The sequence below is a fragment of the Manacus vitellinus genome, unplaced genomic scaffold (genome assembly GCF_001715985.3).
Source record: "Manacus vitellinus isolate BGI_N305 unplaced genomic scaffold, ASM171598v3 scaffold_60_pilon, whole genome shotgun sequence".
Taxonomy (NCBI): Eukaryota; Metazoa; Chordata; class Aves; order Passeriformes; family Pipridae; genus Manacus; species Manacus vitellinus.
In genome coordinates this window covers 2,311,412-2,336,734 of record NW_021940687.1, presented here as the reverse complement: position 1 = coordinate 2,336,734, position 25,323 = coordinate 2,311,412, and the positions used below count along the sequence as shown (strand labels likewise).

Here is a 25,323-nt window from a genome sequence, read left to right as displayed (position 1 = left end):
TTTTTTTTTTCTCCTCATTACATTATCTGTAAAGTAGCTGGGACTAGATGTTTTCTTTTCTGTTAAAAAATTAGCCAGCCTACTTTGAAAGCAGCAACACACTTGCTTTTCATTGACAGAAAATATTTATTTACAATGGTATTTACATTAAATGATAATAAAAATAAATACTGTACAAGAAACATTAAAAATGAACAGCAATTGTAAGAAAAACTCTCATGCTTCATAATATTAACAGTTGACAGGAGCGAAGAAAACACTCCCTCAGAGAGTGTCCCACAATTTTCTATTGCCTTTTTTTTTTTTTTTTGGCACCTTCCTTTCCAGTATCTGGCACTAATCACTGGATCTGACAGACCTTGCACTGGCTCTAACAAGTGTTTACTGTCTTTAGCCACCAGGACTGATCTCATCCAAACACAGCACAGCACAGAACAGGGGAGTATAGAACAGGGGAGAGTACAGCTGTGTCCAAGAGCAGAACATGTGCTCCTTCAAGGCAAGAAAAAGCATGAACTTAACAGATGAGAAATTCAATTATCTTGTCAATTATTAGCCTGCAGTTTCCATAGACTTGTGTCTTTGTATCTGGGTACAGAATCAGTTTTCTGGGCAGCATGTTATTTTGTAAAATTAGACCAAAAAAAAAAAATCTTCACAATAAAGTGTTCCCAGTCAAGTCCTCTGAACACGAACTAAACAAGTGTTTTGGAGTCTGCTCATAGCCTGTACCATCAACTTAAAAAAACCCCAAACCATAATAAATGAATCTGATTAGAACACCAAATAAATTGAAGACTCACAATGATATCTGAAAGTAACTACTGAACTACTGCTCAGTCAGAACATACACTTATATTTGATGAACTGAGAGCAAAGTGAGGCAGGAGTTAAAAACTGCTGCCTGAAGCCAAGCTTCCAGTAACTGATGCAATTTTAAGATGTACTGATCCTTGAGTAGCTTCAGTGGGGTTTTCTAAACACACACCTAAGAAACTACTACTGCTCACTAATTATTGGAAATGTTGACTGCTGTGGTCACTTGCTGCCATCAGGGAGTCAAAAGCCCTTCCACCTGCAGATTTTTGTCAAGCCTTTGCCTGTTACACGTGTGTGAAACGCTGCCAACCAAAGCCAAGGTGTGACAGTTTTACTGAAACTACAGTAAGTAATTCCAAGGAGGAATGTCAAAAGCACAGTATTGATTCAGACATGTTTTCAAATTAACTTGAAGCTAATAAGGAAACCTTGGTGGTGCATCCTAAAATTCAGCCCGGCAATTTAGTGAAAGGAGGAGAAAGGAAGGAAATCAGGGGACACTGCAGAGTTTAGCAGCAGCTTGCCTCTAGCTCTGTGTTTGACCAAAATTTCAGTCAAAGTTGTACGTGGTAGAGTCAAATACTTAGTTAACAACTCAGGGAAGAGAACAAGAACTTCTAGAAAAGCTAAGAGCATCAATTGTTAATCACTTTAATTGATTACTTCCTTTTACATCCTGCTGGATGTTCATTTAAGTTCTGCTGGCAATTATGGCTGTTGCAAGAGAAAAGCATAATCCAAATACCTAGTTTAGAGGTTAACCCAACTTTCAAACCCCTGTGTAGCCACATGAGAGGAGCACACTCTCAGCAAGCTGCTAAAAACTAAGAAAAACATTTGTGGATCCCAGTAAAAGAAGTTACTAGAAATCTTTTGTATAACTTGATACACCCTTACTGTAAAGTGAACCCAGAAACTTTTATAAAAACACCCAGCACGAAAGGATTACCAAGATCTTTCAGTCAACTTAATTTTCTTTGACTGGAAGAATAGTTTTTAATGTGTTTTTATGGTTGAGAGGGCAGGATCCTACCTTTTCAACATCCCATTGAGAGGAGAGTTACTATCAACTCTCTACCAAACAAGTAACTTACTTTTAAAGACAGGCATGATCATCTGGCCAGACACAAAGGAACACTTGTTCAGCCAGCTGCTCATTCTAAGTGACAGGATTTTTGCACAAAAACCTGTTTTTCTTCTTGCTAACCAAAAAAGCTATGTAATCTACTTTTGACAGTCAGTTCACCACTACGAAACATAAGTATGAGCTCATTATCATTTCAAGCAAGGAAATAATGAGTTAAGGTACACAAATGTTAGGAAAACTGTTTTCTTTGGTTCTAGGGCAAATAGTGCATGACTGAAAATGTTCTCTGTAGTAAGTGAAGCAGCTGGCCCAGGGGTGAGGGAGGGGGACAACAGAGAGATTATCAAACTTCATATAGACTCTAGCACAAGATTTGTGTCAGCCAATAATCCAGACAATTAGCAAGTGTAAGAGATCCAAGAAGGGATATGGAGACAGAGGCTCTTTCGTTTTGCAAGGCCACCAAGGCTGAGCAAACCAGGGAGCAGCTGAAAAAAACTGCTGGCAGAAAGCAGAGCACTGAGCTACAAAGCACTGCTCCTTCTATGCAGAGGGGAAGCTGGACAGACAGCAGAATTCTCATCTCAAGCAGAAAGGGCCAATTTTCAAGAAACTGAAATATGAAAGGGCTGTAAGTTATGGCGACAGAAACACACACAATGGTCAGAGTACCATGAACAGAAAAAAATGCAGCATGTAATTATCACACAGTGACTTACAGACAAGTCTAACCTAGTGGTGATCTCTGGGATAATGAGGAGAAACATAGCAAAATTAAAAATGTAACAACCTCAGAGGAAAAGTGTAATTGAATTGCAGGAGCCAAATAATGATTTGAATAGTGTTACAGAAACCTAAGAGAGATAAAACCTTACTTCCTCTTATTTTCCCAACTTTCCTATATCACCACCACATTCATGGACTAAGTCCTTTTTCTTGCCACCTATTAATTTTGAAATTTAAGAAAATCTTTTCCTCTTTCAGATTTAAAAATAACACTGTAGTTCCTATTGAAGTAGAGGAACCCAAATTTTTTTTTGTTTTAGTTCTAAAAATAGGTCCCCCATTAAGCAACTGTTTTGCAGTGTGGTTGTACAAGTATCTATGAAGCTCTCTAAAATTCCATGCATCCTCATGTCTCATTTGAAACTCCACAAGCACATAAACAGATCCAAAGTAAAGCTCTTCATATGTGACTGAACGGACAGACAGGAAAAAATATGGTGTTGAAAACCTACCAGGGATTTTGTGCAATAAAACCTAATGAAGGGAGAAATATCAACGGGAAGAAATGGGATACAACAATCCAAAGAGTATTTAAGTAACTCTAATGTATCAAAACCAGAGAGAAAAAATATGAAGAACATGTAAAGACAACATACATGGTTATGAGAAGAAGGCAAAGGGGTCCATCACCACTTTAAGTGGGCTTCCAAACAGAAGTCCTGGCAACAATTTGTGGAAAATCCTCACATTCATTTACTAATGTCACACACAGACGTGGACAAAACAAGAGGTAGTTGATTTAAAGTGCAGGGGGAAAAAATGCTACTAACATAAAAAAAAAAAAGTGTGATACAGGTTTCCTATGACACCATAATTAAGGGACTGTTCTTTCAAGACCAGAAGAGAGGATACAGAAATCAAACACACCCCACCCCATTATGGATACATGAATACTTCTTTGTGCTTCTGGAAATCACTACCAGTTAGATTGTTTCACTGCTGACTTCAAAGGAATAAAAACATTAGACAAGACAGGAACAGGGCAGTGGCAGTATGTGTGGTGTTTCCCTCTGTGATGCACCTTATGACTGAATTTGTATTTGAATCTACAGATACATGCATCGAGTAGCATGTTACATTTTCCCAAAATAAGGTAAAGGAATGATGCAGAAGTTGGCAGGAAGGAATCCTAAGAACCTACTGCAACTGTAACTGCAGTGTATGTTCTCATAAAGCAAGCAGAACCTTCATGGCAAAAAAATATTGATTAGAGCAGGGAAATTACTCCTAAGAACTAAAAATATTCAATTCAATGCTACATCAACACCTGGAGCAAATAACTCCTGGTGCTATTGCACACCCTTCCATGTTAGCACCAGAAACATTTTCTAGTATTTCAAAATGAAAATGTTCCAATTAGATAAACAGAAACTTTGTTAGTCAAAAACACTACACTCTTAGGGGAAAAAAAAAGTTAGTCTGAAGTACTTTTTGAACTAACTTTACAACAGAGTTTTAAAAAAACCCTTCAAAAATTTTATACAAACTTCTAGAAATACATAAAGCCAAATTTCTAGAGAATACATTAAAAAAATCAAATGACATGGACAAACAATCTAAGACAGAGAATGTCCATCTATTTGTAAGGCCACACAGATCAGAAAAAGAAGTTGTCTGACCATCTCTTCAGCAATGCTGAGAAAAAAGAAACTTCTCAGTTTTTCTGAAACGATGATCTTGCCTGCAGTATTTTACCTCAGTCTTCTTTGTTACAGTACTAGCACAACAGGAGTAATATTAACACTACAGATTTTAATTATCACCATTCTGGAAACAGAAGTTGACAATACAAACAAGTGATGTACAGGACTTTTTCCCCCCTGGATTTTGGAGCGGTTGTTATATGAAACCACCACCACCAAAAGACATCTGCTCAGCTTCAAATCTGCAGCTGTGTAAAAATGTGGGTTTAAACCACCAAAATAAAAACACCAACTAGATAACAAATTTAAGATTAAAGGTGAAAGAGAACAAGTGTTTATGGGGCAGATGTGATTCAGAAAGAAGCTCTTTCCTAAGGAATCTCTGGATTTCTCTCAGTGCTTTCTGTAGCAGCTTTTAAAATTTTCAATCTTACACACACCAAAAGAAAGAAAATACAAAATATCTGTCGAGTCTCAGAAATGTACAGACCAGTTCCCATAACCACAAGGAACTGGGTCCATACCTGAAACTCCAGTGACAGGAGACAAGCTAAAATGCTCCAGGGAAAATGGCACACTTTTGCAAAATAACTGGAAGAACAAAGTAAGTAGGTTGGGCACAAAAATAGTGAGTTGGGGAGGTCATCACCACTATAAATTTGCTCTCCACCCTGGAGTAGAGCTGATCTGTGTTCTTCCAATAAAACACCTTTTACAGTGCTGTCTGTGCCATGTGGGGATGGCTAAGCTGAGGAATGGGAAAATGAAGTATTTATCTTCTACAAAGTCAGGCTTTAGAAAGCTTCTGTAAAATAAAATTACTGATAAATTGCATTGGTGCTGTGGGGGAGGCAGTAAAGTCTCCTCTTCACTTGCACAGTGAATTTCCCCACATAGTCTCATAATCATAGACCAAAGCAAGATGATTATTTTGAGAGAAGATGGTATAATTTTTGTTTCAGAAAGGCTGGGTAAGAACATGCCATTGCTACTGAAGTAACACACTGAAGAAACTGAAAAATCAGAAATATATTTGTTGGCAAAATGATGCAAGGTAACAGTTCTGCCAAATTTACATTTTGATCTTTTAATATTTCTGTTAACACAGCAACCCTGTATTGGGAAGCAAAGTGCATTTTTAACCTTAAAAAGTTAACCAAAAAAAAAAAAGGAAGCTTTAACAGGTATAATCCCACATCAAGAGTTTATTTTCAGTGCAAGTAAAATACAGATATTGCTTTAGTACACAGAATACACCTTCATTAGGCTGGTCTCTGTTTTTGGCATACGTACTCCCCTGTGGATTATCTGCTGCTGGGAGATGCAGTTTTACAAATGTCAGTGTGTTATGAATGTGACCAACAAGACTACACTGGAGAGAAGGTACAGCAGGTACAGAGAAGGCTGGGAAACACTTGGCTCTAGGACAAAAGGCTCTTCATCTCCTGAGACACTGCTCACTGGCACTCACTGCAGCAGCAGCTCCCTCATCTCTGGCTGTGCCTTTGGGCCAATGCACCCCTCACAGAAACCTCCAGGGTTTAGTTCTGCACTGAGATGCAGTTTGCATGACACACATTCTGTGGCAAAGCAGCAGCCAAGCAGTCCTGCTATCTTGTACAAACATGTGAACCCTTACAGGAAGTTTGTCTATCATACAGTTTTAGGAAGACTTTTCTGCTACTGTGTGAATGAAGAGAAACTTTTTTTTGGTAGGGGGAGGAGAGGAACATCTGGTCAGTAGAACATGTCACCTAAACCAGCAGCAGGGTTTGCTACCTTGCAGATGTCCAGTTTGTAGTAACTGGGATCCAAGAGCCATGGACTGCAACAAACTGAAAAATTAATTAACTTTTCACTCCTAAGCTTGAGTCCTCCTTTCTGTGCAAGGATTGTAAAGAGTAGACACATCGGGAAAAGCATTGTGATACTCTTCATGTCTAGTAAATGCAACATCAATTTCTAAGATTTTTAACATGGCACTTTTAATTTAAAGTTAAATTCAATTCTAATTTAAATTCCCCACATTCAGATACCAATACTGAACTGTTTGTTAGATACCTGTGATAATTGCTGCTGCTAAGTATTTTTCAGGAGAATTTGTCTCATGCCTACTCCTTACTTGCAAAGTAAGTTAAAGTACGTAAATGTACTTGCAAAGTAAATTATTCCAGCTTGCAAAAAAAGTTAAAAACCTTATTCAAATACCAACATTCTGTTGGAACAAAAGTTATTAATTTTGGTAAACAGAGATGATGCACTGGGTTAAAAACAGCTGCTGGTATTTCTAGTAAGTAATTTCTGTGGAATAGCTCCCCATTTATTAGAACCTTTTTTGAATTTCAGTCAACTGCTGTGGTTTGCTACACCTGTGGGAGTGAGGACACCAGAGAGGACAGAGTTCTGCAGGAAATAATGAAGCTTCAACCATTGTGCAAAACCCAGATTAATTGCCACTATTTCCATCCAGACTTACTGGGAACAGAAATCCTCATGGTGAAATGGCAGAGTGAAACACACGGTAAGCGCTCTTAGGGAGAAGGACTGGATAATCCTTGAAGAATTCCGTGATGCAGGGAAAAGAAAATGGCAGTGGGAGAGCAGCAGGCAGTGTGTGCAAAGCCTCTGAGACAGCAGGGTGTGTTTTTCAGCCAGGAAACAGTGGCTCCATCTCAACAAACACGGCTGGCAGGATTGCCCCTGCTATTTAAAGCCTCCACCGCTCCAGTTTTATAATGTGATCACAGGAATTCTGAAGTTTAATAAAAGCATTAAAATTCCTGACTGCATTTTTAGAAAAGCCCTGTTTAAAACTGTCAGCAAATGTAATTAGCACGTACTTCAGAAATGACACATCTAACACGCCTGTGACTGAAACGTGACTGGAATGATTCCTTTTTACTCCATTCCTTTAGAAGCAAAGGACACTCCTGACAAGCTGGGAATAGCGTGAAACGAAGAACCTACCTTTGCCCAAAGATCTCCAGAATGTAACTGCAGAGCATTCTTAATGTAATAAAAGAGCAGTCTGATTTAATTTAGCTTTTTACACTCCTAATCTTAATACCATGTGCTCACTTGTAAGCCTCTGGAGAACAGTGACTTCCAAAAGGAGAATGGTAATCGACAGAAATCCATATTCATCAACATTAGCAATATTTTTAAGGACTAAATTCAGCAAAGTGGCCAAGAGAATAATGATTTTCAGAATGTATGTACTGCGAAAGAGAAAATGCTTTTAAATTCATTTTAAGAAGGTGAGGTCCTGCTAGGGAAGCAACAAAGACTTATTGTTGGTTGAGGATTTAAGGGTATAAAGCAAGATCTGTAGGGAAAAGGCATCTACATCAGCTGACCTAAAATAAGTAAGTTTCTGCATCCTTAAGAAAGGTTGGTGTGGTCTTTAAAAAAAATCCAAAACCAAACAACAAAACCCTACCCTTTTTTCTCACTACATCAGCTGCTCTATGTAAAAACATTATTTCTGCCTATGAATTATGCATGGATAAGAAAGAACAGAAGGCAGATGCAAAGAAAAGGCAGGATTCTTCCTGACCAGGCACAGACAGCAACCAGTAACACACTGCACCATATCAAGCTGTACCCTCAGTCAATCCTTAGAAAACAGGAGACGTCTTCCTAACAATTTTAAGTACCTATGCTACATACAAATATGCTTTACAGCTGTCCAGATTGTATTTCCCACGTGCAAATGTTCCTTTCTCTTGATTTGTTACAATTCAGATGGAGGAATTTTATCTACAAATTTTGAAATGTGTGGTTACTCCTTTCTAGAGTCATCTGCAGAAGAAACACCTGAACAAACCTGGCCAGTACTTTTCATGTTTTAAGACAAAAATCTTCAAATATTTATTAACTTTAAGATAACTGCAGTCTCAAAATACTATTTAATAATGTGCAGTAATAAATAATTTTAGTTTACATTAAAGTCAGTCAAGACCTGGATTAGGTGTGGGTATGAACAGTAAAATATACTCTGTAGATCAGCTTTTACTTGAAAGATAGAGATGAAAAAAAGATTCTCCTACACTCATTTCACCTGGATGTAAAAGCTGATATTTGCAAACACAGCAGGTCTGCTTATTGCCACATGGAAACGTGATCTAGAGAAATGCATCTTCAGGAACATTAATGCACAAGGACAAACCTAGGCTGCCCTAGTTCAGGGAGTAGAGCAGTTACCTAAAGCTCTCTTTTCTTGGTATTTTTCTTGTCTTTTAAAGCAAACATTTTCAATCTAATTGTGCACGTGCTTTAGAGCTTTCACAACACTACTGGCACGATCTCTTCCAAGACCAAATCATTTTGAAACATAAAAGAAACCAGCAAACAAATATTAGGGTGATAAAATGTGCCACTGGGGACCATTATGTAGGTTTTTATATATCGATATATATAAAAATTATATATGCAAACATAACTGTTACATATACATAGTATATATAAGTATTATTTTACCTCACTTTAACTGCATAACCAGCAGGAGCTCTGAAGATGCTGACAACACACTGTCACACCTTCCATCTTCTTTACAACAAGTTTTTACTGCTTGTGAGACACCAGGCAAGTTCTGAAACTTGTGATGATTATGTCTAATATATGATTAGTCACTATGGAATGAACAAACATTTATATATCTGAAAAAAAGATCCACTAAACATGAAATCTTTCCAATCCAAATACTGTGCACTTCCTCAAGCATGTTAAAAGCTGGAAGAAAAATGAACTAAAACAATAAGGAACTTTTGATAGTGTCTTGAAGGCCAGTTCCTTATGTCCAGTATACCAGTGGACAGTTGAAGGTAACTAAAAATTACATCACTAGGATTTCTGGTTCCTTGGTTTCGCTTCTGGCAAAAGAGGGGAAGTCAGTATCCTAAGATCACAGGAAAAGTCAGGCTCAAAGAAACCTCAGAAGTCTCTTGTTCAACCTGCTGCTCAAAGCTATGGTGTCAGACTAGGTTACTCGGGTTTATCCAGGTTTATTTTAAAAACCTCCAGGTGCAGAGACTGCACAATACCTAGAATTAAGCAAAACTCTCACTCTTCTACTGCACTAGTATGAAAAAAGGAAAAAAAAAAAAGACACTGAACGTGAGATCATCTCTACCGTGAAAATAGCCTCTTAAATGTATTTTCTACTGGACTAGAAAAGGAGATAAACTAAAATATTTTCTTTTTCAGAACTTTTAATTTTACTATAATATCTATTTTTATTATGGCAACATGCCTGGAACATCAAATGAGTTTGAACTCATTTGAACTTCTGGGGATACCCATTAGACTTGTACTTAAATGGGAAATTACTTACCTAAGAATACTATCTATACATCAATCTGTGCTATATATCTCCAGATATAAAACAATGGTGAAAAATTTCTTTTCAAAGAAAAACGTTTTACTCTGTGCTCTATTTTGGGACAAGTTTCTCCCACAGAAAGTTGGGGGGTGGAGTGGAATATGAGCTCTTCCTTCAATTCAAAGATGACTCTCAGATTTTTTTAATCCTTTAGTGTAGTGATTATTTATAAAACCAGAAAGAATCTCAATCTTTGATGAAAAATAGATCTCAAGGAGCATTAGGTCTCATGTTAAGCAAGAAAGAACGTTAAAGTCTTGCTGTGCAAATTCTGGGGATGGTAAATGCTTATCAGAGCTACTCCTTCCTTAACACAGAGAAAAAAATAAAGCAGAATAGGGCTGTCTTGGAGAAGAGAGAAAGAAGTCAGTTATAAAGTTCAAATGTAAAGGTATTGTATAATTATTTAGACTTGATTTCCCCAGCATACACTATTAATAATAGACTGGATGCTGAGCTACATTTTCAATTCATTCTACTCTCTGAGAACTAGCTACAGTTATTACAGCAGTATTACAGTTACTAATTTATACAGTATTATGACTCTCTTTAGAGGAAGGTTTTTTTGAAGTGATGGAAGTTTAGAATGTAAGATTTTAATATAACATTTAAAATATTTTCATGCTCTATCACTCTAAAAAGGCAAAGAAGAAAACCCTACTGTAGAAAATACACATCTGTCAGCACACACCAGTAGCTGGGCTTGTTTTTTACTAAAAGGTATTTTCCTCCCCCAAAAAATACATAACTAATCCATTGATTAAACTGTTCAACGCAAGCCAGAACTGGGCAGCTTGTGTAATGTACCAAAATAATGGCCTGCAGAACTACAAATATCAGATGCTTCCACTGAGATAATAACTACAAGCAGTAATCCAAGCTGTCTGGGATGGAAGAAGTGTTAAACTTAGTCTGTGAAACTTTTTATACGATAAAAATATTTAGAGAAGTTGTAGGCTTCTCCTGTACAGCCATACTTGTCATGCTTACAGATGTGCTGCTTCAAAGCTAAGACATTTAACAGCCCAAACACTTTCCAATTAAAACAAAAACCCACCTCGTTAAAATCCTTCCTACTATAAAATATGAATATACAAAACTTCCAACACAGTTACTTTACCTGTGAGACACATGTATACTTTCAGCAGCAAAAATCAAAATGTCTTCCCTTTAGAAGTATTTTGTTTTCAACAAAGAGCCTTTATCTGCAAGTAGCAGAACTAAATGCCAATTTGTATTTTCACTGTGAGATAAGGATCAGTCACTTGGAATGTTCTGGCACTGAACTTTGAAAATGAACCTTGAGTACGTGCTTGCATGCTTACTCTACCCCACTGCTATCTGCAGAAGCATGCAGCACGTGTGCCCTGGTTATATTCCCAAGTGAAGGAATCCAGAGCTGGCCTTAGGTCTGAGGAGCAACTTTAAGATACTTCACCTTTAGAGCTGTTACACTGACAAAACTTAAAAGAAGAAAAAAAAGTCCATATTACTTCTTAGGGACTACTAAACAACATAAGGAGCTTTAATTGGGTGGTATGAACAGCTTTCTCCCAGTTACACTAAGAATGGTGGCATTGTTCCTGTAATAGAACAGCACTGACTGGGGCACCCACCAACCACACAGGGATTAACAAGGGAAGGTGCCAGATTCTGCCACTGGATGGGGCAACCCAAATTGTTAATACAGACTGGGGAATGAGATGCTAGAGAGCAGTGCTGTGGAAAAGGACCTGGGGGTCATGGTAGGTGACCAGCTGGCCACGAGTCAGCAGTGCCCTGGCAGCCAGGAGGGCCAACCCTGTCCTGGGGGCATCAGGCCCAGCATTGCCAGCTGGGCCAGGAAGGGGATTGTCCCACCCTGCTCTGCCCTGGGGCGGCCTCACCTTGAGTTCTGGGGGCAGTTTTGGGCACCACAATATAAAAATAGACATTAAGCTACTAGAGAGTGTCCGAAGGAGGGTAACAAGGATAGTGAGGGGTCTGGAGGGAAAGCTGTATGAGGAGCAGCTGAGGGCACTTGCCTGTTCAGGCTGCAGGAGACTGAGGAGAGACCTCACTGTGGTCTTCAATACCCTCCTGAGGGGAAGCAGAGGGGCAGATACTGATCCCTTCACTCTTGTTGCCAGTAAGAGGACTCGAGGGAATGGCTGGAGCTGAGTAAGGGGAGGTTTAGGTTGGATATCAAGTTTTTCACCAAGAGGGTGGTTGGGCACTGAACAGGCTCCTCAGGGCAGTGGCCACAGTATCAAGGCAGACAGAGTTTAGAAGCATTTGGACAATGCTCTCAGGCACATGGTGTGACTCTTGGCGTGTCCTGTGCAGGGCCAGGAGTTGGACTTGATGATCTGAAGGGTCCCTTCCAACTCAGCTTATTCTATGATTCTCTCCATGCTCATCTTCCAAAAAATACAGAGCGTGTTCCCAACTCTACCCCAACACACTGAGTCTCCAAGAATCATGACACAGAACATAAAATTTAAAAGATATTATGGGTACCATTATTACACATACAGACACTCTTGGCACACTCTACACAGTCCACTTGTACCCAAGTGTGTCATTCAGCCATAAACCCCCTCCTGCCTCTTCTCTGGTTGCTCCAGCAACTGAGGCTGCTCTGAGTTATCCCCACAACGCCCAGAGCATGATTTGTGAGGTTCCATCACATCTCTTTCTCATCTCCATGCTCACATTGCCACCAGCTTTTCCCAATCCTTACACGAGCTGTTGTTTTTATTATTTTTTTTCATACTGACACAGCTTCCACACTTTCCTCCCATTCCCTATCCTTCTTATTTCCAGATACCCTTCACCCAATTTTTTCAGGATTCTTATTTATCCCTTTTCTCCTGGTCTGCTATACAATCCCATTTCAGACATTCCCCAGTTTCAATTTTGACTCTGTGTCTTCCTATAAATGCAATGTGTCATGAGCAGGACCAGCTTTCTCATGAGAAAATAATGCCAGGCAGGTATGGAAGACAGAAAAAAACCCCCCACCATCATATTTTAGGGATGACATTTGCAAGCTCTCTCCCTATCTCCCAAATGATAAAACTTGTTGCCAAGTGTCTCACTGCTCAAGTCAGAATAGCACTCAGAGCTAAATGTAAAATAACAAGAAATAACTCGAGTATGTAGAATTTAAATGATGCAAAGAAAATACCAAACACTTTGCAAAGTCTATGCTTACCTAGATGCACAAAAGCTTTTAGTACAGTAACCAGAGGATATGAAAAGAGAAAAGATAAAAAAAATTTAAAAAGTACTCAGTTCAACCCACACACAAAAGAAAAGTGGTGTTAAGAAGCCTCCAAGGAAAGTTTTTAAGGACTGATATGGATTATTTTCAGCAAGGAGTTGTGTTTTTTTATTTTTTGTAGACTTCTACCATTTATTCTGAAATAAATTTTATTTATTTTATTTTATCTATTGTCTCTTAGGAAACGGTATGTCAAATAAAAGATTCCATTAAAAATATCATCAATGAAGTGCCCAATTCCAAGTATTTATCCACGTAAGACTTTATCAGAGATGAGTTACTAACATAACTGGCAGAGGGCTAACTCCAGATGATTTTTGTTGTTGAGAACCTTTGCTATGACACATACTGGTGAGTAGATACCAAGAAGTCACCATCCTTAATGCACCCAAGCCTGTCTCCTTCTCAACAACCACACTTGTGCTGAGAAAGGAAGATGGGGACCTCCTCAGCATCACCATCGAAATGCCTCTGCAGTTCAGGATTTTATCATTAGCATCAATGTTACCCCCTTAAAAAAGTTCTTTTCTTCCTCCACAACTATGAGCAGGAGCTGGGGACAAAGCTCACTGCTCCAGCAGTGGCACTCACTGCAGGTGGCTCCTGACTCCTGCAGAGTACTGTGCCATATTATGGTTAATTCCATATGAAGTCACAACTGAAGGTAAGATCCTCACCATTTCTTGTGCCTAACCCATGAAAAGCCCAGCCATCTGGAGTGCAGCTGTACCTCAACCGAGTTAGTGGCAACTTATCCCTCCCTCCATCACCAGCTTGGCTTTGGCAGCTGAGATTCACAAAGATCAGAGACCTGCAACACCAGCTGCAACACTAAAACTCACCAACAAAGAGGAGACTGAACTGGTCCAAAACCAGCATTTCAAAACAGCTCATCTTTTCAAGTTTGAAAATTCAAGGACTTTCTTTCTCTAGAGTCATATGGCTGGTGCCAGTATCAGCCAGGTCTCACCTCATCCTTCTAATATTCATGCAGGGATGCCTCAGTAGAGCCAGAAGACCTATCAGAGATACCTGAAATCCTAACAGCACAAAGAAGCAACCCTCACACAAAGCTGAAAGTTTAAACAGTAGGTCTCCTTACAAGAAACACAGTCTCAACATACATGCATTTCTGGAATTTGCTGAGTTTTCTCTCCTTGTTGAGACAAGGACAACAAAAGAAAAATCTCAGATAAAGGGAAGAAAGATGGAAACAGCAATATCAGGATTTTTTTTTCTTTTACATTATCCAATGTAGAGTTCAATTACATTCCAAGAAAAGGGAAGAGTTTCAGAAACCACTTGCATCAAGGGTAAGAGCTGGTTACTAATGTATCTTTAAAAGCAAGGGACCAAACTGAAGATGTAGTTCCTTTTAACTATGGAACTCATCTATAATTTTAAGTACAGGATTTGCAATTTGACTGAGTCAAAAACTCTGAAGAAAGAGATCCTTCACTTTCAGGTAAATGATAATACAAAGCATACAATAGATTTAGACAGCTTAAGAGACTTCACGGTACATTATTTGCTAATAAAGATCTGGGAGTGGAGTAGAAGGAACAAATAAATTCTACAGCTATTTAAGTATGATTAGATGTGCAGACATCTGTGAGCAGATGAAAAGTCTGTTTACCTGTGACTTCTGCATGTAATACATATGTGTTACTTTGTAGGTGATGGTGGTAAGAATTACATGTTGTTACAAACTGCGAATTTTAAATCCAGACAGAGCATAATGAAATCTTGATTGTTTTTATGTTCAAGTTAGGATAAGAAAAATCTATTGCCAAGTCTACCACGTTGGCTGAAAGATCATTTAGTGTATTACTCTATTTTAGAGACAGAAAATAGAAAAACTCATCTACAAAGTATTTTAAAAAGCATGGGTTACCATCCTTCAGAGAGCTGCGTGGAGTTATCCTCCCCAAAAGACCTATTTAAGGCAGGCAACCTTTGAAATCATGGGAACACAGTGCTCATCTACCCTTCAGAATAAAAACATTACAGTCATCTCAACCACGCATTTCTATTGGATTTTGGGTGACTGTGAAAGGAAGGAGAAGGAAGGATAGTGGAACTGAGAAATCCAAAATGTATTTGTAGCCTCGTAGCCCATGGCATCATGCTGAGAGAATAATTAAGGAATCATGTGCTTATTAATGATCTACCCAAAATATTCCCAGGGACACATCAGCCCAGACCCAGAGTCACTGCCACAAGGAGAAATCAGAAATACCATTAATTTCTCAATAGAAATAAAGGAACATGAGGATTTTACTACATAGTTTTTCACTGGATGTTTTCAGCACTACCAAAAGCCATCAATGTGTATGTTCTTACAGAAATGTTCACACCACGTCCTGGACTTCACTGCAGCTGTTTAGACAAAAGACCTGATAGTGTTTTATTGGAAATGCCTTTCAGAGGAACAGATTACTGTAGTGAAAAAACCATGTTGCTATACTACAGCCTGTTTTCCAAGTCTTATTTTAGCAAGAACTTTTTTAACATCAGTGAAGTTTCTACCAGTGTATTTTGGGAAGTGCATCAAACTGCACTTGCTACCATCAAGATGGCATCATGCCAGGAATTAACATAAGTAAAAGCTTCAAAATCAGGAGCACAGCACTTCTGCTTCAAGAGAGAAGCCAGACTGGCCCTGGGCTGTGGGGAAGCAAGCAGGTAAGTAACTGACACTCAATGCCACTTCCCCCACCTTCAAGTTCCTTTAAGATAATTCACTGTAATTATTTAAAGATGGTTCCCTGAGGAAAACATTGTAATCCTATTTATTTCTTTAGGATATTAAAAATGAGCCTGATAACTCTGCACGTACCTCTAACAAAATGCTTAAACTCCACCTCCTGTGTGCTGGAAAGTCACAGTGGGAGAAACAGCAGTCAAAGCAACATAAATCAGTGAAAAGCTGGACAGCAAAGGGACTTGGAGATTGAAGAAGAGAGATCCAGAACTTCTGGCACTATGTATGAAGGACCAAATAGGGTGTCCTGTTTATCTTCATTTTGACAAAATAAAAGTAAGCTGGAGACAGTTAATAAGTGTATCTCATACAGCCCACGTATTGATGGGTTAAACTACTGAAAAATGCATAGCCTGCAACAGACAGCTGAAAAAACTCCAGGAAAACCTTAAGAAGTCATCCTATGTAATTTTCCACTGCTGTCTGTTTTTCCACTACTCTTCACAAGACTAGAATTGTTGCCTCAGACCAGTTTTAAGGGGACCATTTCATTAAATAACAGGAATAATTATAAGCTTATTCCACACTGCAAGCAAAAGGACCTGTACTAAGTCTACAGAGTTTTGTCTTTTCTGTATCAGCATATCCCAGTAACTTTAATGCTCTTTACAGAACTGCTTTAACAGCATTCCTCAGCATTAAAATCCTCAAATCTGTTTTTTAAAATATGTTCCTTAATTTGTTGTTGAAAAATCAGTAGGAATAACAATATTATTGACATATTACCCCCGTGAGTTCTAATCTTTTTCATAAATACATTGGACTGCAAATTGGTAGTTACATTTGATTTTTATAATTCAGTGTGATAACCTGGAGAATACCTTAATACATGAAGCAAAGCTCTGGATCTAAAGGACACTGTAGAACCCCTTCAACTTCACAGCACCAGTATTATCCAGAACTGCTGTATGACGTGTGAAAGTGGGATATAAAAACCATTCCTCAGCATGGTATTTGATCTAAACAATTTCTGTACACAATGAAATCCTTTTGGTGTAGTGGTTCTAGAATTGTAATTTACAGATCACTAACTCTGGATGGCAATGGCATGAGTTTTTACACAATCTGAAGGCTGTACTAAGCAAAGTATTACAGGTCACACTTCTAAATATTTAAAAGCAGAATGCAAGTGGAGAAGCCAAAAGCTGAGGATAAGTATCCTAAAGCCATAAGCTCTAAACTCCAAATAACAAAGTGAAAGCTTGTGTTTTCCACCAAGAAAACTACTTAATTGTTAACAATCCAGCTCTTTCAATAAGTCTTCTGACCATACTTAAAAACAGTATTAGAGACCAAAGCCAAATCAAACCTGTATGTTTGCAGAAACATCCTCCCAACTATCAGGGTTTTGGTATTATTTTGCTTTGTTGTGGGAGATTTTTCTGCTGGTGTTGTTTGGGTTGAGGTTTGCGTTTTCTTTGCTTATTTGGCAGCAGAAACAAGGAATAATCTGTCCTGTCCAATTTTGCCCAGAGATGTAAAGTTCTCAAATCATTTCCAATTTACGCAAAAGATGAAGTGTGAGGAGATAACGAGTAGAAGCAAATGTGTTACTTACAGAACTACTGTGCAAACTAAAAATAGTATATTGAGATAGATAAACTGTTAGAAATAAAAGAATAATTCTATTTGAGGTCTAGTCATAGTTACAATGCTAAACCACACAAGATAAAGGAAGAAAATGTAACGCAAGTTCTCTCTTCATAGCCTAAATTAAATGGTTTACTTCTACTTTATGCAGAATGTTGAAAGAATGTAGAAGTGGAGGGACTTCTGTAACCTCGACTACTCTGCCTGGAGGCAATCCCCATTCCCTCCACAAACCTGGAGGAGGGTACAGAACGTGGTTAGTGCAGAATGATTTCTTTGTACAGGATCGAGCAAAACAGTCCCAAATCTGTCTGGGGCCTTCCAGAGTAACAGCTGTAAATGATATAACCTAGAAATCTGCTTGCCAAGTCCTGCAAACACAATCACCATCATGTCTATGCACACATGCTGTTAAAATATCATCACTGCAAGAATGCAGGAGCCAAACATCTTTGCAGAGCAGTGGTGTTTAAAAGTAACATAAAGAGCTTAAGATTCAAAAGAAACAGGGAGAGCTCTACTTCATAAAATATGGAATGCAGGTCCAAGTTTAAGGCACAATTAAAAATAAAAATCCTTACTTTAGGAAAGCACAAGCTCACACACCTAAAACTGAAAGCCCATGTTTTTTATTGCATACCTTCTTTGCAGTTTATCTGCAAGTCTACAATCCCCAATCTCATAGTAGCTTTTTAATATATTCTCCTGTTAAATTATGCACCTTTGACATCTTCTGCAAGAAAGGAACAGCTGTCAGAAGCTACTGTTATTGCTCATTAAGATTGCAGCAAGAGAAGGAGAAAGCTCAAGGCCAGTGGAAAGGCACCAGAAGTTAGTGTACACAGATGCTGGACAGAGAACTATTTAACCAAAGCTAGAATTATTTGCCTGTGCTATGTGTGATGTGCTGAAAATGTACCTGTTTTCTCTACTTAAATACTCTCCTCCTCTTAAGGAATGAGAAATAACTACCTTGCCTCTGAAGAAATCAGAATGGAAGGCACGCCCATGAAAAGAATGGAATCCTCTGCATGAAGATGTGTGTTCTGAAGTAAAAGTGGTCACAAAGATTAAGCTCTAGAGAAAGATAAATGTATTCCTGATCCAGAAACAGCTGTTTCTACCAAATTAGGAGCAGCAAAATGTTCTTCTACCCATCTCCATTGTTTAGAGCTTAAGTGGACAGTAAACAGAGTAATGCCACTGTGAACTGCAGCCTATCTGATTATGGTAAGGCACCTACAGCAGCAGCCAAACAAAAACTTGTTTGGAGCATTTAAGACAAAAATTGTAGACAAGTTGATACTTCTGTATTGTGAACCCCTAGTTAAAAAAAAAAAAAAAAGGTTTTCCCCCTCGTGAAATACCCAAATCAGTACTTTTGGTACACATACCTCGAAGAATTCTCTCCTCATGGCAACGTAGAAAGTCCCAGATTCTAACAGTGCCGTCGTCAGAGCATGTAGCAAATTTATTATCCGTGGGTGAGAAACTGTTACATGAAGACACACAGCAGGGGAAAGAAGTCAGCATTTAACAGATTATGCTTCTCAGACAGGGCAAAATTATACTGTTATGTGTTATACACTGAAGGAGGCATTTGAACATAGGCACTTTTAAGTGAATACAGTGCCTGCCAAACGACACTTCATCACAAGACAGAATTTAGCATAGGATTACTTATTGCATTGCAGTCCCCTGTCAAATGAGGAAAACAAAAAATCCATCATTTATTCTTAGCACCTTCCTATCTATGACTGCCCACGGCAGCGCCTTCTCTGCAGGATGAGAAGCAACATCAATAGGATTTGGTAACTGTCGCCCTAGATTGTCATGTTTGGCAACACCATAAGGAAGTGACACTGTGTAGAAGCAGAGATAACAGTTCTTAGGGAAAAAACTCCTCTTCAGCCACAGGTGCTTTGCAGCAGAGAAGCAAAAAATAAGCGAAAGCTGGTCACGGGAAAATGCTACTTGGATTAACTGTTAAAAAACCTATATAAAACAAGCATACCACTTATTGTAAGAGCAATTTGGAAACACTCCCTCTTATCATAGCCCACCAAAACCATGAAAAGAATCCTATAGACATATAAGCAGCTTCCAGATTCAGCAGTCAACATTGCTTGATGAAAGTCACTGGAAAAGCAAGGAGTTATTTAGCCATGTGAACAGGGCCAGAACATCTCCAGCAACTGACAGGCACTCACTTCTTTTCTGGTGCAGGGAGAGACCATGAGGGAGCCCTTGTGAAATCTTAGATCTTTATGATCAAGAAAGGGCTTAAAGTAGCACAGAAATTCAGTGTATGGCCATGATAGTCAGACAGTAACTGAATCCAAAGTAAGCACTTCTCAAAACCAAACTCTGGCAGAAAATGCACCCTTATCCAAGCAAAATGGTGACTTTAACAGAAAGTGGGTTTGTGGCAGTGAACCTTTATCACCAGCACCTGAACCCATAGAAACACTGCTTTAGCTTCATTTTGGATCTGCAGCTTCTCTTCAGGCTTACTTTAAAAACATTTCCATATCTTACTAAGGATTATATGCAGGTTTGCTCTAGAAACATCCTTCATTTCCATCTTACTGATAGTATCACTTTAGCTTCCATTATATAGACATTTGCACAACTGAGGCATCAACACTGAACCAAGAGAATATCCTACAGTCTTCTTACAGTTTCAAGCTTGAAGAACCCATTTAGTATTAACATTAGACTTCTGTATGTGGCAGTCTGCGTGGGTATTTAGTATTACTGGAAGTCTTGGCTTCACCAAGCCAAGCAGTTCTTCACTTTATTTAGTGTTTTATTATTTTGTGAGAACTATGCAGGTGTTTTATTTCTGAAGGCTTTATATTTTATTCAGTTAGATTATTAAAGACTGAATTCTTTATTTGGAATGAAATTGTTGTCTTACACAGTGCGTATAAAAAGGAATAACTGATACACATTGTCACCATATAAAAATGAAAAGAATACCAGTGCAAAATGCGGCAGACAAATACATCTCTAACATATTGCAGAGGCGGATTCTGGGACAATACTAATTCAGAAAGGTGCCAGCAAAACGGTGAGAATGTGGAAACAAAAGGAAATATTGTGTTTATGTGGTGCATGAAGTCTCCCAGAATCTGACAGAACCCATGCATTTCTGCACCCAGAATACACTTAGAGAACAGTCTAATCATGGCAATAGGTACTACAGAAAATGGTATATTGTGTATAAACCTGGCCTCTCTAATCGCCTCCTTATGTGCCTGGAACATCTTGACGTTGTTCATGTTGGACTGCCAGTATTTCACATATCCCCCGTGGTCTGCTGTCAGCATCCACATATCATTGTGTGACCAAGTCATAGCCCTTACAGGGCTGTCGTGAGCCTGTAAATTCAGAAACAAAACTTCTAGCAAACACATTCAAATACCAGCTGATCCACACAAACACTGAAGTTACTAAAGTGCCTACTTAACAGCTGCAATGAGGAGATGAGAACAGTGATGATCTCATTACATTCAAGACGTTATTGTGGGGGAAAAAAATTCCTTACTCTGCATACAGTGGTCTTCTAAATAGTAACAGTATTTGCATTTTGTTTCCAACATGTTTCTTTATTATTACAAATACTATGTTCTTGAGAACAGTTAGTATAACAGATAGAGAGGGAATAAGAAGCATTATGTGAATTGCCTGTAGCCAGTCTGACATGGAGTCAGAGCAGAATAAAAGACCTCTAAGACTCCCACTACCACTCAGAACATAGACCCACGATGAGTAGGATGAAGATGTGTTCCTAGAACATGCTCCAAGACCTCAAGGAACTACATAGAAATTTCTACAGATTAATTTACCTGCAATATTGTTTCAAAATTGAAAGTCAGTCCATTCCATAAAGTGAACTCTCCACTAGATGCACCAGTGACCAAACGTCTCCCCTCAGGAGTCCACTGCAAAAGAAACATTTAACTAAACTGGGCAAATATAACATTCAAATATTTCTTCACAATTCTCCAAGTAAATCATGAGCTTCTTCAGGGAATCTGTGGAAACAGAGTTAACTAAATGACTTTCTAGAGGATGCAAGATAGACAAAAAAGCAGAACTGTGCCACAGGGCTTTTGGTTTTTATAACAACAGGATAAAGCCCACTATAAAAGCCACGAAAAAATCTAGAGAAGAAACAGCTTACTAGTATCAGTATATTTACAGCACCCAATATCCATACTAAACAATACTTGTCTCCAAAATGTGATGGGGAAAGTGGAAATGCACCTCAAACTCACAGTAAGAACTCTTGTGTAGTCAGACCTTACCATTTATTTTCCTTAAACTTTCTATAGAAAGACTGGACACAGTAGTAGTCCATGCATTCCACATGCTAGTTTTTGAAGATGCTTTAACTGCCATCTTGTTTCAGTTAAGAATCAGTCTAATTTAAACTAAGACAATACAACTAAGTAATTCCAACAGTGTACTCACCCTGACAACAAACACTGGGCATTTTACTTTATTAGTAGATGTTCTAACAAACTTTGTTGTCACAGCATTCATAGGATTGTTCAGCATTCCTATAGGAGGGACCAGCTGTAAGAGAAGAAACAAAAGATTTAAAATCAGAAACTTCAAGAAAAGCACATATTCTGAACACCCATTTCTGGAAAAGCAAGACTGTCATTTGCAGGGATATTACCAGAAATAAATCCATAGAAGTGTTTCAAAGTCTGCATGATTTATCAACTCAAACATCCAGAACCAGTATCTTCAAGAGCAGCTTTGCAACCTCAGTGCATTATAGGAGTTATGTCCAGAAATTAAAAGCCTATCCAGGTTCAGGTTCTCTTTGTGGATTCCAACAGAAAATAATGTAGAGTGAAGATACCCTTCGTAACTTTAAGGCTTCTTGCAGACACAATGATAACCTCAGCTGACATGCAGAATCCTTCCCATTTTCTGGACAAGTTTTATCTGAAGAACTTCATCAGTGAATAAGACAATTCTACTTACATCATTATAATATCCTGCATCAGGCTGGATTGCTCGCATATCTCGCTGGTCTCTCTGCCATACTCTATTCTGGAAAGAAGAACACAACTCCTAGTTCATACTAGTGCACTCCACTGTTAAATAACAAAAAATAAGAAACACATTGAGAGTCTGTTTGGGAAAACTCTAAAGCGCCCCGAGAATTTTAAAATAAGCTCTATTAAGACTTTGGACTCAGGAAACCTGTAGAATTTGTGTGCTGTAAGCAAAGGAGTCAGGAGTGTTTGAAGTGCTGCACATTACTGTGCCACAGATGGGTGGTACTGCCCAAGCTAACAGGTAGTCCCAGAGAGGCACCTTCAATCCTTTCAGAGCTTTATGTTCAGGATAAGGATTAACACCAGCAGTAGCTGTGCTGATTAACTCCACATGAAATCCCACAGAGCAACATGAGCTAGAAAAGGGCTTTCTGCAGCTCAAGCATAAAGACAATGCCTTCAAATGGATGAAAGTGAGATGTGGGGATAACAATGCCTTCAATTAGTTAAATATTGTGAGCTGTCAAACACAACCTCTTCTAAAACACTTCTCATGAATTAAGAATAAAATTAATTATTTCAGCTTTGTGCCCCAGACCAATTTGGATCTGTGTAGATATTGGAAACTTAAGTTACAATTCTAGGTAAAACATTCCCAGCTACTACAGTTTGCTACAATTTCTTAAGCCAAGAGCAAATTACATATTAAATATTTTCCTTGGGTTTCTTGATAGAAACACATTAAATCAGTAGTATTAAGCCAGGATTGAAATGGAATTCTAGTATATCCTAATTTTGTGTAAGCATCCAAGACATACAGAAATCAGATTTTTTGTTTGTTATTACTTTAATAAACAGAATTTTAATAAACAGTTCCTTTTTCTGCCATACTAAAAAGGTCCTGAACTTGTGAAATTATTCTTTTAGAATAGTCCACTACTAACAGAATCTCTTTTGGGGCATTCCTAAAATAAAAGAATATGTTTAAAATGTTGGATGTTCAAACAGATCTTAGAAGATAACAGCTTAGGTTATTAAGAAAACCTTCCAACTGTTAACACCTACAAGCTATAACCATGCACTGGTCATAGCAGATGGAATTGCTTTCATCATGTTTTTGCAACATTGCTGTTGCAGCTGCAACAATTCCAGTATTTATAAATTGCATTCTATTTCTTCTAGGCTAATACCCACCACTTGTGGAGTAAATCTGGGACCAGAAAATTTTATTTTTTTAAAGAATTAATGTCACCCCATTAAGAGATCTAAATAAGCATTTTTACAGAAACAGTTCTTCAACAAAACTTCATTTACGTTTTTCTGTATTGATATCAACTGTACAGAAATGGACTTTCAGAGACCCCAGTGCAAGCTGAAGTGCCATTCAGTAAAATGATGAGAAAACATTTTTTAGTGCCCTGGTTCTGAAGAGGAAGGGGTAATGGTTCATTTTCCACTTCGGGAAATTTCTATTTCAAAACAAAAATAAGAACAACTACATTATTTATAATGAGTTTTTATGATCACTGAAAAGTCAGAATATCATCCAAGACACTCAACTGCACTCCAACTTCTAATTCCAGGAGAGGATGCAAAAGCTGGCATTTATACAAAATATAAAATTAGCTGTACATGCAGTTTTATTACCAAAAACCAACCTCCCCTTTTTATTCATAATACAGCAAATTTACAAGCTTTTGTCATTCTGGTCAAAAACGCAGCAGCAGATCTTTTGTTATTCCAGACAGCTTCATGGTCACCAAGAAGCACAGTCACCTTCCAGGAAGTCAAAAAGGCTTTTGGACAAAAAAAAACCCCAAAAACTTGGCTAGTTAACTAACCTCCAGATATTTAATCACAGAGGGATTGTAGTCTATGGTCTTCCTGTTCACAGCTTTCCTCATGCGCTTCCCGTCGAAGGTGAGCTGCTGCATCGCCTGCTGCTGCGCGAAGTCCGGCCGCTTGTAGAAGAGCTGCCGAGGGGCCTGGTGCTGGAACCTCGGCATGTGGAAGAACCGCGGCGGGGACCCGATTTCCGTGGCCATGGCTCCCTCGGCTCCGGGAACTGCGGGAGCGAAGCAACACGTCAGCACACAGGTCCAGATCTCCCCTGACCCAAGGTCAGCACACAGGTCCAGATCTCCCCTGACCCAAGGTCAGCACACAGGCACAGATCTCCCCAGACCCAAGGTCAGCACACAGGTCCAGATCTCCCCAGACCCAAGGTCAGCACACAGTTCCAGGATCTCCCCTAACCCAAGCTCAGCACACAGGTCCAGATCTCCCCTGACCCAAGGTCAGCACACAGGTCCAGATCTCCCCTAACCCAAGGTCAGCACACAGGTACAGATCACCCCTGACCCAAGGTTAGCACACAGGTACAGATCACCCCTGACCCAAGCTCAGCACACAGGTCCAGATCTCCCCTGACCCAAGCTCAGCACACAGGTCCAGATCTCCCCTGACCCAAGCTCAGCACACAGGTACAGATCTCCCCTAACCCAAGGTCAGCACACAGGTACAGATCACCCCTGACCCAAGGTCAGCACACAGGTACAGATCTCCCCTGACCCAAGTTTACAAGGATGATGAACAGCTTTGGAAAGTGCCATTTCTTGGCAAATAAACATTTGCAGGATTCTCTGAAGAATTATTTTTCCTGCCCTGCGCCTCGTAACGCCAACATTAAAGTAGGTAAGCACCTTTTTTCTCTCTCTGTCAAGAGGAATTCTGTATTGAAACACATCACTAGTAAGTTCACATTACCATCCCTAAACTAAAAATGTGCAGGAAAAGAATGTCCTCAGTGAAACAGCATAAATAAATGCAAGAAATGGCAAGAGCCTTCAACAGACAATATTTCAGATTCAATATAAAAACCAGGAAATATCACATTAGTTACAAATTCATTTAACTATTGACAAGGCAAAAAGTTTTCAAAAGCTGACTCAACATCTTTTTCTAGGAC

General features: G+C 38.8%; 1 protein-coding gene across 5 annotated transcripts in view; it reads right to left on the bottom strand.

Moving 5' to 3' along the window:
* WDR33 (WD repeat domain 33) overlaps positions 1–24,422 on the bottom strand; it is a 50,711-nt gene extending 26,289 nt beyond the window's left edge. For 2 of the 5 annotated variants that reach the window (XM_008930182.3, XM_018083084.2), the window contains exons 1-6: positions 24,197–24,422; positions 22,339–22,407; positions 21,814–21,918; positions 21,186–21,281; positions 20,566–20,717; positions 18,729–18,826 (exon numbers count right to left, since the gene is read on the bottom strand). In XM_008930182.3, the coding sequence (XP_008928430.1) occupies positions 18,729–18,826; positions 20,566–20,717; positions 21,186–21,281; positions 21,814–21,918; positions 22,339–22,407; positions 24,197–24,400 (724 nt within the window). In that variant the 5' untranslated portion in view covers positions 24,401–24,422. The other 3 variants (XM_018083087.2, XM_018083085.1, XM_018083086.2) reach the window with 3 other exon arrangements.
* Between the last annotated feature and the right edge of the window lie 901 nt (positions 24,423–25,323).